This window comes from Mesoplodon densirostris, chromosome 8 (genome assembly GCF_025265405.1).
Source record: "Mesoplodon densirostris isolate mMesDen1 chromosome 8, mMesDen1 primary haplotype, whole genome shotgun sequence".
In the NCBI taxonomy this organism is placed as follows: domain Eukaryota; kingdom Metazoa; phylum Chordata; class Mammalia; order Artiodactyla; family Ziphiidae; genus Mesoplodon; species Mesoplodon densirostris.
In genome coordinates, this window is record NC_082668.1 from 13,428,385 (window position 1) to 13,448,517 (window position 20,133).

The 20,133-nt window shown below is 39.2% G+C and overlaps 1 protein-coding gene across 1 annotated transcript in view; it reads right to left on the minus strand.

Moving 5' to 3' along the window:
- The window catches only part of NYAP2 (neuronal tyrosine-phosphorylated phosphoinositide-3-kinase adaptor 2), a 256,266-nt gene that overhangs the window by 108,258 nt on the left and 127,875 nt on the right, over positions 1-20,133 (minus strand). Inside the window, exon 3 of the mRNA XM_060107303.1 lies at positions 8,347-9,441. Coding sequence (XP_059963286.1) covers positions 8,347-9,441 — 1,095 coding nt within the window. The remainder of the gene's footprint in view (positions 1-8,346; positions 9,442-20,133) is intronic.

Here is a 20,133-nt window from a genome sequence, read left to right on the forward strand (position 1 = left end):
GGCTCTTTTGGAGCTTTTGTTGTTTTACTAGATCAGTTTCTAGGTTAGTGATGCTAGGGCTCTCATTGCCTTTGGGCACTGGCTGATTTTTTTATGTTTATTTTTATGCACGGAGTGTTTTTTTCCTTTGGGGTAGCCCTGGGCCACCAAGACACTGCTTAGTTATGGACAAGATTCAAGGATCTGTGGACAAAAGCCCTATATCCCTGGAGGATGAATCATCTGTTTGGTAGCTCAGTATTGCAAACCGCTCAGACCAAAGGAATGTGCCCATATATCCTTAACTTATGCTTAAAAGCACTAGGAACACTCACAGTCTCTTTCTCCAGGTCATTTAATTGTGAGGCCCACTGGGCAGACCACATGCCTTCAGGGGCAGCTCAGAAGCCTGAGGTCCAGAAAATCCCCTCGCAGCGACTAGGATATTCCAAAGTGAATTGTGGAGGGTTCTGAAAAGGTTTTCCAGCCCCTTCCTAAGTTGATGACAACCATTAAGTGGCCCATACTATTTAGGTACAGATCCGGGTTTCTTTTATCCAGCAGATATCTCTGGGAGTGATAACAGTATGAGCCATTAGAGTTTTTGATGGTAACTGGTATATTTTAATGGCAATTGGGAGGGGAAAGAAATTAGGGAGACTGGTAAAGTATAGATAAAGTATCATTAAGACCAGAAACTCTGAAGCCAAATAAACTGGGTTCAAGTCTCAGATTTACTCCCTATGTGACCCTGGGTAAGCTGTGCCTCAGTTTCTCCCATCTTTAAAATAGCAGCGCTAATATCACCTGCTTCCACGTATTGCTATGAGGGTGGAATACAAGCAAAATGCTTAGAACCGTGTCTGGCATAGAGTAAATGGCAAAAAAAGTAAGTATTGATATATGCTCCTATTGTTATGGAAGCATTCTGAAGGAAAAGCTTGGGGCTGCATTCTTTCCCCAAGACCTTACCACTACTTCTTGGATGAATTCCACTCTGGGCTTAGTTGGACTTGAAATTGTTTCTGAGGTAAACCTGTTTGAGGCAGAAGTATTTTCCAAGAACCTCATCACCTCATTTCCCCATTAGCATTGTCAGCTCTAACTACAGAGATCCTTGGCCCAGTCATGACAGTTAGACCTCCTCCTTGCTTTCATCATTTCTTCCAGTATCCCACAAGGAAGACTCTCATTCTCTTGTATTGCTCTCCTACATTGGCTAGATCATGGGGCTGGGTATCCTCTCTAAAGAGCACACCCTTGTTCTGCATCATGGCTCCATCTGGGGGCTCTGCCCTGCTCTGGCTAGCCCTCCCACGTAAATGACCTGGACCCATCTAAACAGACCTCTGGGGTAAAAACTGCTGTTGGCCTGAGTCTCAAATTCCCCTGCCTGTCTGAAGAACAGAAACGACTCCTGTCTGAAGCAGTTCTTACCAGTGGTTCTCAAATTTAAGTGTTGAGAAATTCTGATGAAGTAAGTAACACAGACCTAGCATGACTAAGATGAAGGTTATAAGTAAGAACAAGAATGGACATTATTCACACATTGCCCACCATGTGATACAATGTTAAACTATCAAGGTCTCCAGAAGTATCTTGAGATAGCGAAATACTTTTCCTTGCTGATCCAACCAGATGACCCTGATGGTTTTTTTGCAAGTTGCCAACAAATCAGTAGCTTACTTAAGGAAAGAAAAACAACATTCACTCATTTCAAGTTATCTGAGTTTGACTTTTTCCCCTTCCTCTTCTTTCTCTTATACAGATTATGGTTTTGACTTTGTTAGATGAAAGCAATGTGTTATAGGTTTCTCTTGCACACAAGTAAATGGTGTTGCTAATATTTAGCCATATACCCCTGAGTTACTGTTAGATAATAGGCAGAAATACTACTGGGGATTGTCCTTTAAGAAGTCATGATCCCAAGTCCAACCTCCAGGATTTCTCACTGAACAGGTCAATCTATGATAAAGCCCAGGAATCTGTATTTTTAACAATAGGCAGGTGAATATAATGCAGGAGGTCCTTTGCCTGCTGTGGTTTTTTTTTTTTTTTTTTTTTGGTTTTTAATTTTTTTTTTTTTTTTTTTTTTTTTGGCTGCATTGGGTCTTTGTTGCTGCCCGTGGGCTTTCTCTAGTAGCGGCTAGCAAGTGAGAGCTATTCTTCGCTGCAGTGCGCAGGCTTCTCATTGCAGTGGCTTCTCTTGTTGTGGAGCACGGGCTCTAGGTGCGCGGGCTCAGTAGTTGTGGCACTCAGACTTAGTTGCTCTGGGACATGTTGGATCTTCCCCGACCAGAGCTCGAACCCTTATCCCCTGCATTGACAGGCAGATGCTTAACCAATGCTCCATGAGGAAAGTCCCACCCACTCTGCTTTGAATGACCCAAGGATGTTCCTTAGAGCATGTCCCCAGCGTCCTGGCCTGAGAGCATCCTCATAACCCAGGTGCAGGCTCAATTTTCCTTCTGAGCTACTAGAAGGAGTCTTGCTAAGGCAGAAACCAGTCTGAGGCCACAGTGTGGGGCTCTGAGCAGGAAGGCAAGCAATAAACAGCAGGAAAAGAACCTGACAAGAGTCATGGTTTTATTTAAGAAATTTAGCAGAACCTATAGGCCTTGGTCTTTCCAGGCCTTCTGGAATCCTCCTTGTCATATTCTCTGAGATCTCTTCAGTTATTCTGGTTGTAGCTCAACTCCTAAATGTCTTTGAAGAATCTGTGTGTTCCAGAGGTTCAATATCCTGCCTCCCGCCAACTCTGGCCAGGTGGCTTCTAGTCACCACACACCCAGAAGTTCTGCTCAAATTCAACATGCTTGGAAGAGGGCAGTCACAGGCTGAAGGCTCACCCATTCTCCACAGCAAATGAAAGATCCAGACTCATGGGTTCTCTTCCCTGCCCATCCCCTTTGCTTCTCTGTCCTACCCACTCCTTGTCAGTTTCTGCTTTCATAGGAATAAAAAGGAGAGAAAATAAAGTCCTTAGCTAGTGAGTTTGCTAGATTTTACTGAAAAAAAATATTTTCAATAGGCTAAACAAAAAGTGTAAGTTCTCTTAAAATAAAATAACATTTGTTCCATGTTTCCCAGGACAGCTTAGTTCTTGGGAAGTGAATATCCCTGACCATCTCAGACATGAATCTAAGAACTTCATCCAAGACTTAGTAAATGGATTCAAGTGGCATTTGGAAGTCAAGGTCACAAAGTCCCTACCCTGAAGTCACACACTTGAGATAGATGAGAGGCTCCGCAGACAAGTTTGGGTATCTGGTTTCTTGATCCACAACTGATTAATGGTGTGATAATACAATAAGGAAAAGCATGAAAGGAGAATAGAAAAGAAGGGGAGGGTGCATCAATAGAGCTACCTGGAAGAAAGAGACGAGGCAGGAAAACCACGAGAAACAGACAGAAGAATTTAAGTGAACTTAAATGGTAGATCTGTAGAGGGTTAGTCAGCTATGCAACCTCAAATAGCCCTCCTGAGGACACCTCAGTATCACAGTTAATCTATCAATGCTGCACTGCTACTAAAAATGACAGGACAATCATAGCCACCCCTGTGTGAGGCCTCCCCTGTTCAGGTCACCTTGATGGACACTTCATGTGCGTTAGCACATAGTACACACACAGTGATGATCACAACAGTGACCCTGAATCATAATGACGGCTAAGTGATGTTAGCATACTGTTCCTTTTTCCTAAAAGTGGGATACTATAAACATACAGAAATGTGTTTTAAGAGATTTCCTTCCAAAATCATTGTTTTTTCAATTTAAATTTATTTTTTTAATTAAATTAGCAAGAGTAAGTTGGATCAGTTGCTTCACCAGCAACGCCTAATATTTTAGGCATCGCCGGACCTCAAGTTACATGAAAACTGAGACAGGTATGTGTGTGAGGGCATGAGGGGCATGGGGTAATTTTTTGGTTTTATTTTGTTTGTTTGATGGTTGTTTTGGGTTGTTGTCTTTGTGTTTGGTTTTTTTTTGCTGCTGTTGTTTTTTAAGAAAATGAATGGAAAGGCAAAGTTTACATCTGATTCCCAACTGTGTTTCATCAGACCTATAGGACACATTTATATGTATAATTGTAAAAATGTAACATAACATCTCCAAGTCTTAAATAGGAGTCTTTTTAAAGGGATGAAAGATTTAACAGCAGAAAATTGTGTATCTCCATTAATATGGAATATTATTGAGTATGATGAAGGTCTTTGGCAATGCCAACCCACAATTTATATATATATATATATATATATATATATATATATATATATGGCAATACCAGATGAGTGAGCTTGCATTTTTTTTTTCCTTTGATCCTTCTTTGACCCTACTCTGTTTTGGTGCTTCTTCTCTGGTTCTCTGTGTACATTTGTATGTGCTTCATATGTTGGCACTTATATTTGTTTATATGTCAGTTTGACCTGATGTGTGCATTGTGTGTGTGTGTGTATTTTTCTTGGTGCCTCAGTTTTTTAATTAGTCTTTTCTCTTTGATGTTTCATGTTTCTTTCTTTTTTTAAAATTTTCTCTTTACATTTTTCCACTTTTAACTTTTCTATCACATTCTCTCTCTCAAGTATATTATAAAATTTAATTATATCCTTCATTATAACTTGTACATTTTCATAGAAATATACATTCATGCATTTATATTAAATAGAGGCTAAACTTTATTGTTAAAATACTTCTTATCTGACGGGATGAAATAGTCTTTTCTCACTTGATTCTTGCTAATAATTTCTATGATTCATGGCTCTTGATTTATTAAAATAAAATAATTTCATGGCCCATTCATGGAATCTTTAGGTATTCTAAAGAGTCCAATCAAAGGATATATAAAATAAAAATGTGTAAAAGGAAGATAAAAAGGATAGGTAGAAAATTATCATTTGAGTCTGCAAATTCACCACAAAACATATTTGTACTTCACCTACTTCTCATATAGACACAGAAATCTACAGCAATAAAATACAAGTTAATCACTTCTTACATGCCTCATGTCCTCTATCTCTCTGCACAAATTAAAAAAATATTAATAATAACCAATTCAAATAAATTTATTATCATTAGTATACTCATATAAAGTTAAACAACATAATAATGTCACATCAACTAGGAAAAACATGTTTCCTAAAACAATTAATATGGAGTCTGTATTTAGAAAATGGTGAAGCAAAATGAAATTGATTAATGGTCTACCACTATTGTCTTATTTTATCTCTTTCTTATTTTGCAATCCCCATCAATAATTATAAGCCTTTAAGATATGAAATTATTAAATTACGTGTATCTTTCATAGATTATTAAAAATAAAAGTTGAGGGCTTCCCTGGTGGTGCAGTGGTTGAGAGTCCACTTGCCAATGCAGTGGAAACGGGTTCATGTCCCGGTCCGGGAAGATCACACATGCCGTGGAGCGGCTGGGTCCCTGAGCCATGGCTGTTGAGCCTGTGCGTCTGGAGCTTGTGCTCCACAATGGGAGAGGCCACAACAGTGAGAGGCCCGCATACCGCAAATAAATAAATAAATAAATAAATAAATAAATAAATAAAAGTTGAAGGGATAAATTTTATTTGACATAGGTTTTTCAATTAAAGTGGAAATATTATATTTGCTTTGAATTGAATACCAGAAAACTCGAAAAATTGACATTTCCAGTAAACCTAGAGGGGTATGGAGCACAGAAATACCAGTCTTTTATCTCTGAAGTGTAAAAAAAATGCCAAATGTGACTCAGGGGTCATGAATGTTACACTACGTCATATCACTTATCTTGTCCCTTTGTTATCAGCAAGTATCTACGAATCTTATCTGTCAAGAGTGAAGGGGACAGTTGTATCACTGAGTGTACTGCAGCAGTAATTGTAGGTTAACTTTCAATTATCAACAATTTTGGATCTACATTTTGGATTACAGGTAGATTCTGAGAGCCCCTATGATTTTGTCAACATCAGATAGTGTTTTTCTATTTTCTTCCAGAGTCAAAAGTAAATAGCATTGGATTATTCATTAGAAACACTATGTGCATTTTTCCTCCCTTCCATTTGTGTAAAGTAAAATATTGGAATTCATGTAACCCAGGGCATGACCTTCCTCTGAAGGGTTGATACACAGTTAATAGCACATGGGAAGGAATTTAATCCTTGGATCCCTAAAAAGCTATAAAGAGCCTAGATCACTTCTCCATGTACAAGCTTGGTTTTAGAAGCACACAAAACTCATTTTGGAGTCAAATGGAGAAGTCTGTGACATATAGCACATAGACTGATTCCAACAGATGGATTTTTCTTGAAATAACTTCATTAGTTAATCACTTTTTTTTACATATACTTTTTCTAGCTAACTGGTATAGCTGCCAGCTGGAGCTGCTAAGAATCCTCCAAAGAAACTGGTAGGTAGGGAGAATATTGGCTAATTTCACCAATTCTTGGATGAAACTTCTACTAATTTCATACTAACCATCACATATTTTGAGAGTAAAATATTTTCCTTTATTTTTTTTCAACTTTTTCCAAAAACCTTACTTATCTGTGTTTAAACCAAATCAATCATATGGAAAAATCTTTCAATTTTAATAAATTGTCTAGAACAGAGTTTCCCATACTTGACACTACTGACATTGTGGATGAGATAATCCTTTTTTTTTCTCTTCTTTGCTTTTGTTTTTTAAAATTTTTGTAGCAGGTTGTCCTGTGCATTGTAGGCTGTTGAGGAGCATCCCTGGTCTCCACCCACTTGATGTCAGTAGCATCCTCAGTTGTGACAACCAAAGATGTCTCCAGACATTGTTAATGTCCCTGGGGGCAAAATCACCCCCACTGAGAACCACCACTCTAGAAATAGGAGGTTTCTAGTTTTAATTCAATTTTTAAAATAATTTTAAATATATTTTAGCATATTCATGTATGTATTTAATTCAAGATATGTCTAAAATATGAGAAGTTTTTGCCTTTCAGTCAGGTAAATGAAATGTTTTTATTGGGGGGGGAGGGAGTAGAATTATTTAAGTGGTTAATGCTTTCATAAATCTTTCTGGTTAAAGAGAAAAAAAGGCAAGATAAATGGCTTTTAACTACTAATGAATATTAATTATCTAAGGAGTGTCATCATCATCTTCATCAGACATGTTGAAGAGTTCTTTTCCTTTAAAGAAGGTCCTCAGTGTAACTGTATGGGTAGAATAATAAAATACTGTGGTGGGATCATTTGAGATGTAAGTGTTTAATTTTCAGCTTAGGTGCCCTAAGGCATTTTTAAATAAAGGAAAGCAATGTCATTTAATGAAATGAACATTGAGAAAACTGGGATTTGTTTTGACTTTACAATATCATTAGGCAGTGATTTGGGGCTCACAAAAGGATTAGCCATTCAGATAGAGACATTCCCTGGCCTTTGAAATTCAGGGGTAAATATAACGTTCCCTTCCTACTTATGACTTAGTGATCTTTCTGTAACTTATATATTGATGGATATAGGAAGAGTACCATGGGAATAAGATGCTAATTACCAAGGGTTTTAAAAGGGAAATAGTGAGCCTATTCTAGTTTAGCAGGAAAGTAAGAATGTAACAACATGAAGTATGTGGAGAGAATCATACATTGTTTTTTAAAAAAGTAATGCTTCTATTCGCATTGCTTTCTGTGCAGCAAAGGCTTTCTAATACAGATTTGCTCAAGCAGGCTTTTAATACAAGATAATTTTAACACTTAACCAATTCCATGTTTGAATGTATAATTCCCCCCCAAATCGAGACATGTACCTAAAAATTGTATAGTGATCTGTTTTCTTTGTTAGATTTCCCAGAGCCCCTGAAGAATTTAGATCTTACACTTTATTTTAAATTTAAAACTGATTCTTTTTAATATGTTATATTGTGCAGACCATCACTTTTAGTTCTCTCAGAATGCATTATCTCTTTTTTTTTTTTTGGTGTCTTAAAAGTATGACACAAATTTATTACTTTACAATTCTAGAAGGCAGAAGTCTGAAATGGGTTTCACTTGCCTAAAATGAAGCCTATAGGCCGGGCTGCCATTCCTTCTGAAGGCTCTAGGGGAGAATCTGTTCCCTTGACTATTCAATCTTCTAGAGGTTTCCTGATTTCTTGGCTCGTGGCCCCCTCCTCCATCTTCAAAACCCAGAAGGGTAGCATCTTCATCTCTCTGACTCAGACTGCCCTGCCTTTGTCTTTCACTTTTAAGCATCCACGAGAATGCACTATTTCCTTGGATATGGCAAAAGCAAAATCACACATCTTGAGATTTCAACTCAAAGGACCAAATATCACTACTACGTGCCTTATCTGTACATCACGGGGTTCACTGCCCTCAAGTCACAAATGAAAGCGTCTGTGCACTTACTTTCTGCAGGTTCTTTAGGGCGGCGGCTGCTGGACGACTTTCTCAGAAGGCTGCGTCCCGAGGTAAAGAGGCTGGTTAGTTCCTCCAAAGGACTCGTGGGTGTTCTGGACCGGGAGCCGCTCGGAGCCGACCCGTAGGTATTGACCGAGGCATTGACCATCTTGCTCCCATCTTGCGACACCGGTCTGGGGGTCAAATGAGGCACTGATGGAGAGCTCCTGGAGAGGCTGCCTGAATGCACGGCGTCGTAGGGCGGGGGCCTTTTGAGGCTGAGTGGGGTCAGGGACCTGCCCATGCTGACGGGTGATGGGGAGGCAGAATGACTTTTGGGGTAGCCGTGGGGAGACTGCGTTCGGTATAGAGTGGAAGGCGGGGGAGGGGACGAGGAGAGGACCGAGGCAGCAGGAACGGGTCCCAGGGCTCCGGCCTGGTCTTTCTCCAGTTTAGGGTGGCCAGAGGCCTGAGACGGCAAGGAGGATGGTGACGCCCCGGCCTGCTGTTTCATATAAGACACGTTTTCCAACACAGGAAGCTTTGTGACCTCCAGGGGGGTGAGCGGAGACTCATCAGAGTTGGGGGAGCACTGCACAGGGGCCGGGGGGAACACCAGCAGCGGAGGTCTATGAGAAAGCAGGTTGGGAAAGGGCGGAGGGATGTCACAGAGGAAACCCTTTGGGGTACATGGCACTGAGGACTTGGCCAAGTCCAAATCAGGCACCGTGGGAGTAGCACACTGCGAAGAACAACTGTGATGGTCAAGGTCACACTTTGAGTCTTGGCCTAAGTCGTCAAAAATGGGGTATTTCATTTCTTCATAGACGGCTTCACTCTGGTCGTCATCGTCTTTCCGGAAGTCTCTGAGAATGTTCCCCACCATCTCAATGTACACGGGCTCCTCCTCCTCGGGGCCCCCTGAGGGGCTGCTGACCTGGGAGAGGGAGGGGTCCCGAGGGAGTGAGGTCCTCCGGGGCACGTGCTTCTTGATATACGTTTCGTCAAAAGATGTGCTGAGCTGAGTGTTTGGATTCCGTTTTGGTTTTGGAGGAGGAATCTTCTTTGAATATTCATCACTGTGGGGTCTTGGTTTGGCTGACACTAAAAGAATAAGGAGAAAAAAGAAAACGTAAAACAGATGAGTACAATAGGAAAGCTTTCAAATATGACTTTCAGGTGCATTTATTACTCTAAACATTTGAGGGGAGGGGCAATGCGTTTCAAGCTGGAGACGTAGACTACAAATCCAACAAAAGTCAAACATTTCCATATTTAGAAAAATATGATACAAGAACAGTAGTAATATGTATCTTCAAACTAATATAAATAATCCAGCACTGATAAATGCATTAAGACCAGGACTTATTGATCCCTCTGTCTTAGAATTCCTAAATAGAAACTTCAGATGACACAACTGGATAAAAACAATCACACATTTCATAAAAATCAACTCCTAAGAATTCAGCAACAAAGAAACTTAGGGGAAAAAATATAGAGTTTCTCTTAGTACAAATGGTTACAAAAATACCATGGGGACTGAGCCCTTTAAATGATGTGGCTATTACACATGATCACATCTTGCTTTTATTTGGGGTAAAAATGTTCCAGCCTGCTAGACTTAATCTCTGTCTTGGTTCAGATAAATAACTTTTATACAGATGGGTCTGATACTTCAGGGGAAATTGATGTGAACATTTTATGAGGCTAGACAAGTCAATCTCCAAATCTCCAGGTATTGTTGATTATGGTGTATTTGTTTTAGTTCATAAGATCTCTTATGATATCCCAAATGCTGTCTTGGAATGAATTTATTACCCTGACACATCAGAACCCCCTAGAGAGTTTTACAAAAGAATAATCCAGAGAATGATGTGTAAGCTTCAAGAATAACTTCTGGAAACTCACAACAGATATGCATACAAGTACACCCTACAGCCTACGGGAAGCCCCCCTTGTAATGGAACATAAACTTCTGACCCCATCTAGTAGGTTGGAACTGGCTGGCAACGTGTCTGTGACTGCAATCAATTGTTTAGCATGCAGGGAAAGTACCGGAGTCTTGATATTATCTCATTGTGCTGATATATGATCACAATGATTATCATTTTTATGCAATGTGGCAGAATGTAGTTGCTTGTGGTAAGTAGTAGCATATAATGTAAGTTGACTGTATAGCTTATAGGTGTACACCTATGAGAAAAGAACAGGCTTCTCTATAATTTGCAGCTTGAAGGGAGGGGAGGTCTCGAGGCACAAACCAGGAAACACCCCAAATTTTCTGGGTTGTTTCTTCATCTAGCAAAACTTATGACACAGGAGCTTTTCTAAAACTTACTATAGGTGAAGCAAGTGCTTAAAGATTAGTTAGGTAGCTGCTTTATGCATCAATCATGCCTTCAGAGAAAGAGAACCCAGTAAATATTCTAGCAGTGGCTATATCTTTTTGCTTTTCTAGGTCATTCCTGCTTTCAAATATTCTACTCCATTGTACCCATGGTGATGGTTTCACTCACTACAATCAAGCAGCTTGTTGAAGGGAAGTTTCTTAATGTATGTCGACTTTTCCTTAATTTACAATAGGAAAAAATGAGATGCCATTTTACAGGGGGACAATACAGCAGTAGAGCCTTTTAGTGTCAAAAGGGAAAAGCCTAGGGACATAACGGAATGAAAACTATCCAGATAATTCTTTAGGTGGGACCCAAAGTGACCAATAGCTCTTCTCTATATCTCCTACTGGTCATACATTTTTATTGGTTTTGAAATCTACCATGCATGTTAATTTTCATATGATTCAAATAGATCATCAGGTTACATACAAAAACTGGAGCCCAAATAAAGTAAACCCATAAATTAATGAGTGAGATTGACTTAGAAGTGGAGGGACTTTGAAAGAGCCAGGACTTAGAACAAAAGTCCATCCAGATTATTCTTCTGAAGCTTGTTTCCTGCCATGCTCCACCTCAGTGTGTCATCCTAGGCTAAGTAACTCACACTGTAGGAATATCTGCCACTGACTATTGAGTTCTAGGAGCTGGATGGTGTGGGAAGTAGCAAGGTGTTCTGTAAATGGAGAGTTAACCTAAAGCTTGGAATGAATGTGTGTCCATGAGATGGATAACTTCATTATATGCTTAAAATCACTTAGAATAAGATTTTCATTTTTTTCTGGTTCCTAAGCTATAATTCACTGCCGTTTTCTTTGACCCTTCCCTAAAATAGACTTGGGTTGTTGTACGGGCAGAAATAACAGGACAGGCAGAGCCCAAGCCTAGGTAGAAACACTGCATTGAGGGAAGATCATAACCCAGGATTCCCGGGAAGCTAGAGATCAGTGGTAGAGCTGAGAGTGACATGATATTCAGGGAAGCAACAGCCTCTTCTCTGGAACCAACATCCCTCTTCCCACATAGATTAGGAGGCAGCCTTTGTAATAAGCAAGACCAATGTTTGGGTTGCACTCAGAATATGCAACTTTGTTTCCCCAAAGATCAGAAAAAAATGAAATAAAGACCTGCCATATCTATGAAATATGGAAGAAAGAAAAAGGTTCTATTCTAGAACACAACATAATTAGAATTAAGATAACTATTCATTATGAAGAAATTGTGATAATTTATTTGTACTGTTAGGACAACTTCAGTACCAAACCAAGTACAGGTATTATCTGATGAGGGGGATTAAATATAATATGTGACTCTTATGATGACTCTGAAGTAATCGAAATTGACAGTTGCTATGGACTGAACTGTGTCCCCTCCACAAATTCATATGTTGAAGTCCTAACCCCCAATGTGATGTTATTTGGAGATAGATCCTTTGAGAGATAATTGGGTCATGAGGTCATGAGGGCTGGGTCCTCATGATGGATGAGATTAGTGCCCTTATAAGAGGAGTCACTGGGGTATCTTCGTTATCTTATTCTCTCCACCATGTGAGGACATAGTGAGAAGGTTGCCATCTGCAAGGCAGGAAGAGAATTCTCACTAGAAACTGACTATGTTGGCACCTTGATCTTGGCCTTCTGGCCTCAAGAACTATGAGAAAATAAATGTCTGTTGTTTAAGCCACCCAGTCTGTGGAATTTTGTTATGTCAGCTTGAGATGACATAGACAAGAGAATACTGATTGATCCCTATGTAAAGACCCCATAAAGCTAACTCCTGAGCACCCACCTTTTCATCCTCTGGAACTGTAATACTTTAATAAGCTTTGCTCCTTGAAGAATTAATTTAACTCTTTCCCAGTCTTTTAAATGTAACTCGCACCTTCCCTTGCCCGGTACCTCCTCCCCCTGAAGCCACATCACAGAGAGCATATTACAACTGAATACAGAGATGCTGATTCTAGGTACACCCAGGAGCATCCTTCCACCACACTGCCTGTTATTCTGATTCTTCTTGATCTGATGCTCCAACTTCTGATTCGTGCCAAGGCACATGCCATATTATTTAATTAGACCCATTTTCTAGATGTTCTTTGTTTTCTGTTGTTGTTTGCTTTGGCATATAGACTCCCTGCTCCACTAGGTTTTGTATGTTCTGCTGCCCACCATCAGAAGCAATTCTCCAGCCAACCTTGCCCAGCAAATCCTTCATTATCTGGGCAAGCTTCTACCCTCTCCCCTTCCCTGTGTGGTGAAAAGAGCCTAATGCAGGCAGATTCATATAATTCAAACACATTTTGTTTCCTGCTCCTCTTCTTTTGTATGAATCCAAATTTAAAATGAGAGAACTGAGGATTATTTATTGAGTAAAGCAATAAGTAAATTACAGCCAATCGGGATGAATAAACAGATTCATTCCTTCAATATTGGGAGACTTTTCTTCCAGGCAATGTCTGGTTCCCATTCCACATCCTCCTTGCAATCTCATGGCTCTCTCTGAAAAGTCAGAGGAGGGAATAATTTCATCTCTAATGAAATGATTTTTCTCTGCATTTGCAACATCATCTGGTTTCACCTTATTCCATGTATTGAGTAAATATGAAATTTTGTTTCAACTGTCATATCTGCTTTGTTTGTTCTTTGTTTACCCAAATAAGAAAAAGTCTGAAATTTTTAGCAACTTTGCCCCATGATTTATTCTAGTTTAACATCACCCTGGGGAATTAAAAATTAAGGAAAAACTCATGTTTCAAAAGTTATTTCTTTAGAAGCTGCTTAAAAATAGTCTTGATCTACATACATAGATGCTGAACTACTGCTAATAAAAGACAATAAAAATTGCATTGCAAATTTTAACACTTAACCAAATTCAACCACAATAAAAAGGTGACTTTTATTGCTCTTAAATGAATTTTAAATCATTACTAATAAGTCCAAAGATAGAAGCAATAATCCCTGTTCAGCTCCAGAACACAAATTTCATGCTTAAAATAGTATAATGACAGTAGCATTGAATAAGCAGAAAGTGACATTTTTGAAATGAAATATCTGAGCACAAAGGTAATGCATGGCTTTCAGTCATGCCCAGATGATCTGTCTTTCAGAGTTAATTTTGGAAATCTGCCATGTTCCTTGTCAAGCTATCCTTCTGAAATAATATTTTCCTTATTAAAAAAAAAGTATAGTGTAAAACCAGGCTTTGGTGTCTGTGAATGGTTTTGACCCAAGAAGTGAAAAAAGAGACAACATCACAGGTGGGTATTTCCCCTGATGGAAAGTCTCTTTGGTCACAGACTCCCAGAATTTGAAGGACTCTTAAAGATTATCCAACCCAAACTCCATGTATCACTGATGAAGAAATATAAATGCCTTATCAACTACTTTTAAAAAAACCTCATAATGTCAACTCAATCTTTTATAACTTTTAAAACAAAGGAAAGAAATAAGGTGGGAAAGCTCTGTAATTCATTATTTTGTATATGGCATAAAGTATCATTTTAAAAGGTCTTCTAACCCATGCTTATAGTGGTAATATTGCATGGCCTAGTTATAGAGGTATACTTAAAGAGCTCTGGTTACAGAGATATATTTAAATAGGTAATTCAAACTGGGAAATTAGAGTCCAGTGAACAGAAGTAACGGCCACACTCTGTGATACTGAACTGGCTGATTCTAGAAGGTGAGAGACACATTTCCCACTTTCAGCAGAATTGTGCTCACAATAACTCTCTTTTCACAATTCACAATTCCAGAGGTTTGAGCAATATTTTTATTTTCAGTCACAAGCCCCATAATACCATCCACAAAATTGTTCTTTTCTTATTTTATTTTAGTTTTTAAATTAAGATGTCTGTAAAGGGATGGGAGTTACAAATACCCTTGGTCTGTTTATAGTGGGACCAAGAAAGTGTGATAATGTGCAAAACGGATCAGATTTGGAATTGTAGTATCTATGCTGTAATACCATCCTGGATCTGCCAGCAATGAAAACACAGAATTCAGATCAAAGTGTGGATGGAAACAGTGTAAGACATGGAACTGGATCAACACTATGGTCTTAAAGTTGAGTGGGAATGAAAGAGCCTTGGCTTAAGTTAGATACAGGGCATTTCTTATGAACAAGAAAAGATGACTCAAAGGGCAGATTTAAGAGCTCAGAAAGCAAAACTAAGAACCACAGAGAACCAAACCTGGGGGAAGCTGGGCCCTAATCAATAAATTCTGCCCCCAAATAGGGAGAACTGGGCACATGTGCACAACTGGATTTCCGAATTGCTATGAACCAGTGACTTCTATGTGACTCCCCTCTCTCAAGCTCCTACTTTTTTTTTTTTTTTTTTGCGGTATGCGGGCCTCTCACTGTTGTGGCCTCTTCCGCTGCGGAGCACAGGCTCCGGACGCGCAGGCCCAGCGGCCACGGCTCACGGGCCCAGCCGCTCCACGGCATATGGGATCCTCCCAGACCGGGGCACGAACCCGTATCCCCTGCATCGGCAGGCGGACTCCCAACCACTGCGCCACCAGGGAGGCCCAAGCTCCTACTTTTTTGAACAAGACTGTACCCTGCAGTTTTCCTGCTCCTGACCTGCCAGTCTATGTAAGGTTTTGTAGGGCAGATAAATTGTACTTTTAGTTCAAAGACCTTTGCATATGAGGAATTTCACTCAACGTGCCACATGGGCATGATTTAGATGATGAACTCCTGGGTTTCTATCTGATGGTGTAATGCAATGAAACTTTGGGGCAATATTTGCCTACTGGAAATATTGGGACTTGAAGGCAAGTTGTGATAGACAGTCTTCCGAGGGAGCCACCCTTAATTCTTTCCTTCCTTGTGTGTTTCCCACCTTTCAATAGGTGGTCTATGTCCCTCTCCTCAAATCACGGCAGGCCTTGACTTACCTTGACCAACAGAATGTGGTGGAAGTGATATTCTGAATCTTGAATTTAAGAGAACTGACAGCTTTCACTTCCTCTATCTGAAAAGCCAATTGCCATGTAAAATCTCTTAGACCAAAAAGCTATGAAGAAACTCAACCTAGTTTTTCAAAGAGGCCACACGGAGGAGAAAGCAAGCCCAGGAATGTGAGTAAAGCCTTGTTGGACCTTCTAACCCATCCCGCCTGTCAGCTGAATACAGCCAAATGAGAGACCCCCAACCAATGACACATAGAGTAGAAGAACTACCTATACAAGCCAATTCAACTCACCAAATAATAAGTAATAAATTGTTACTTCTTTAAGCCATAGCATTTTGGGTCAGTTTATTGCACAGCATAGATAACTGAAAAAAGAATCCTAAAATTAATTTCCTGTTTTATGTAGCTATCTCATAGAAAATGCTATTGTTATTTTCACAGAACTAGGGTACAGTGTGCACCCTGAGGACACAGAAAGAATCCTACCAGAATAGGGAAATTAAAGAAGTAAGATTGCCTTCTGAGTATTACAAAATCACCACAGGATGATTCAGAGAAGAGATATAAAAAGAGATTACATACTTTCTGGTCAAAAAGACTGGATTGAAATCAGAAGGAAGGTATTAACATATGTAAAGGAAGAACAAACAGAGGGGATCTTTTTAGCCACAAGGATTATAAAACCAGGAAACTCACAGAGCAAAAGATGGTGGACCCTCACAGCAATGCCCAGGGGATCTGGTCCTCTGTTATATCCCTATGTGGGGATGGCCCCAGCACGCTGATAGAACCCAAAGCTTTGACCTATATGATTCTTACGAGTCATTCCTTCTCTAACTTCAGTTTCATAAAGAAACTTTTTAATAAGAGTGAGTTCCAAAATATTATGCATATATTTCACATTAGAAACCAACAAGGTAGAATTCTGGTTTCATACACTGCTATGATCTGAATGTTTGTGTCCTCCCCACCCCCAAATTCATATAATGGAATCTTAACATTCAATGTCATGGTGTTAGAAGGTGGGCCTTAGGGAGTTAATTAGTTCATGGGTGTGGAGCCCTCATGAAGGAGAATAATGGCCCTATGAAAGAGACCCTACAGAGCTCCCTAGCCCCTTCTGCTATGTGAGGACATTGAAGAGGCCAGCACTCTGCTGCCTGGAACCTGACCAGAACATGACCATGTTGGCACCCTGATCAGGTACTTCCAGCCTCCAGAACTGTGAAAAATCATTTCTGTTGTTTATAGGTCTGTGGTGTTTTGTTATAGCAGCCTAAAGAGAGACATGTACCCATCTCTTTTGAGCTTGGCTACTTTGACATCTTGGTTATTCTAGACATCTAATGATGGAGTTTCTGAGTTTATAGATTAAAAGCCAATACTTTACCAGGGAAAATTCACCACAATAACACCATTGCATGGGAATCTGTCCAGACAGGCAGCCAGCATTCCTAAAGAGACATGACTCTATTTATAAAGTTGATCACAAATATCCAATTTGATATTTCCATCCCAGGGAAATATCTTGTTCCCCAGTCTCCCCCTGCTCTAGTCATGGGATGTCCTTTAGACATAGCCCAATTGGGAAGAACAGAGAGTGGCTGTATTGGGGACCTTTCCTCGGCTACACTACTGCAGACTCCACCTGCCATTCCAAATTTTACACAAGTTGAGAAGGAATAGAGAAAAGGACTGGAGGAAACATATCCATCAGGGAGAAAGACTATCCTGCAGGGATGATCTCAGTCAGACAGGATGCTAAACTATTAGATTCCACAACTGACAAAAACTCTTTCCTTGATAAAACAGTAGTTGGGCTCTTGAACCTTCCTCTAGGCCTATCTATGCACTTCCCTGTAGAATCCACTATTTGTAATAATCCTGCCAAATCCAGTTTACCCAGAAACGCCCACCCTCAATATCTGATCACCCTTGATATCTGATTGTGTTCCCCTTCCTTCACCGTACTCCCAGTGATGTCTGATCATCCTGGCTTGTCTTCAGCAAGAATCCTCTTAGGTCAGTTTAGCCAGAAATCCCCCCTTACCCTTGTGTTTCCTCTTAGTAATTTTCCATCCAATGACTCCCACCCTGCTTCCTAGCTCTAATAATTCCCACTTGCCCCATACTGTATTTGGAATAGACCTCAGTTCTATACTTAGGTCTCTTTTCCCCTATTGCAATAGTCCTAAATAAAATCTAGTTTTACTATTTACTGTCCAGCTCTGGCTTTTGTTTGACATCCCTGAGTTATACATGGCTGGTTTCTTCCTAGCACTCAGATCTCAGCAAAAAAAAAAAAAAAAAAAAAAAAAAAAAAAAAAAACACTTCTTCAGAGAAGTCTTCCATGACCATCCAATCAGTACTTAATCACACTGGATATTTCTCTTGTTTGTTTCTCAGTTGGTTTATTATGTAAGCATAATGACTTAAATTTTTCAATTCTCTTTCTCATACATTCCTTCAGATACTCATCCTTCTTCCCTCCATTTTCAATGTGTTTTAATGAAAGTTGATCTCCTTAGAGTTTTTAGGTGTACTTAGTCTTAAAGACTAGTCTTATTTTAAAAAACAACCTAAATAAAACTCTATGTCTACATTACTACAGGTTCCCCAAACCAAAAACTCTCTTGGTTTTATCTATGCATACCAATCACCTCCACATAGTGGCCAATCAAATGATACTTAGGAAGGCCAAGTCAGAGAAAGTAATACATATATTTAAAACTTAGGCATAGCTGAGTTATTAAACCACCTGGTTATAACTCTTTATCCCTTTGCCCAAATATTTTGAAGCCATCAGCTTTACAAATTCACAGTAGCTATCACTTGCAGCATCACTACCTGCAGAGAAAGGAAGTAAGCAAATAAGTTAATTTCCTGAGTCCTGAAGGAAAAAAAAATGTGATAACAAAAAAATAGCCATGGAAAATGCGTGATGCTGAGAACCCAATAGAAGTTCAGTTAATTTAGGTTCAACCCAGGATGATACAATGTTAAAGAAAACTAAGTTGGGAGAAAAATCCAATGAACGGTTGGAACATTTTCCCCTGTCCGTTGGGCAGTCAACTCTGTGGAAGCCAAATCCCTGCAGTTCCATAGATACAGTTTACTGAGGATTATCCTTTGTAAATCTGTTCTGGTTGAGATAAGAAGATAGAAGTGTTTGTGACCTTTTAAAGTATCTGAGATCCCAGAGGAAGCAGTATGAAATTACAGAACTATAAGACATTTCATTCAATTTCACTGAAGTTGTGTTGATGTGTGCCAACATTTGTAATGAAAATATAGGAGGAAGAGGAGGAAAAAGAGAAGAAGGAGAAAAACAAAAATAGTTACCCTGTATCAAATGCATTTTTTGGTATCAGGCAATGTGTTTTGGGGAGACTATTTTATTTAATACCTATAACATCCCTAGGAGGTAATGCTATTATAAACCCTGTTTTATGGGCACTGAGATTACATTATAGAGAAATTAAATTACTTGCCCAAGTGGTAGAAACTGGCTTTGAACCCAGGTGATCTGACTGTAGTTGCCATACAGTCAAAGAATAATTTGCCTTTATAGATGATGATGCATTTTTGTTTTACAAATATATAGTTAAGGGGGTTTTAAACATTTTTTAAAAAATAAACAGCACCAATACTCTTTCATGAATCCGATTAGCCTGAACTCCAATTCCAATTTAGTAGTTGTATATCCTTGGGAAAGTCAACTCTAACCTTTGTAAGCCTTGTTGAACTCAACTGTTAAGTGACTGTAATGACGCATGTTCACAGGATGTTGTGAGGGTTTAAAAAGACACTGACCTGAAGTGTTTGGCATACTGCCTGGGCCATAGGAAGGGCTTAAAAAGTAAAGCCAATATCATTATCAATTAGTATCAGTATTCATTAAAAATCTCTCTACATTGGAAGATATGTAATGAGAGCGTATGCTTTCACACATACTTCACATTTATTTAGCACTGAGCTGTCAAAATTAATGGCACCAGTGTCCATGAGCCTACCAGTTCTGGGAAACTGTAAAATGAGTGATTGCCTAAATAAATATAGATTTTATGTTCATTGAACTATGAGATCAATATTTCAGTTTCCTTTGGTATTAGGGTTATATCTTATGTATAGCCACATAATAGAAGTGAATTTATTTTGGAAGATGTAATCCTTCCTTTAGAGATATATAGGCTTTGGAATTTTCTGGACATTACCATTTCAGTGTTTGCACTCTTAGTTTCTTTTCATCTTAATTTTTTTAAAGATGTTTTTTCTTGAGTGAGTTTTAATTTAAAAAATGCAATTAAAATCAAAGCAAAAGAGAAAATGTAGGATGGAAGTCACAGCATGTGTGTGGCAATGCAGAAAATTCAACAGATTAACACCTTTAATTCAAACTCTCCTTTTTCCAAACCACAGATATACCCTTTAGGTTTTGCAAAATGACATTAGGAGCTGTTTTCTGTGCTTCAAATTCAAGAAGAGTG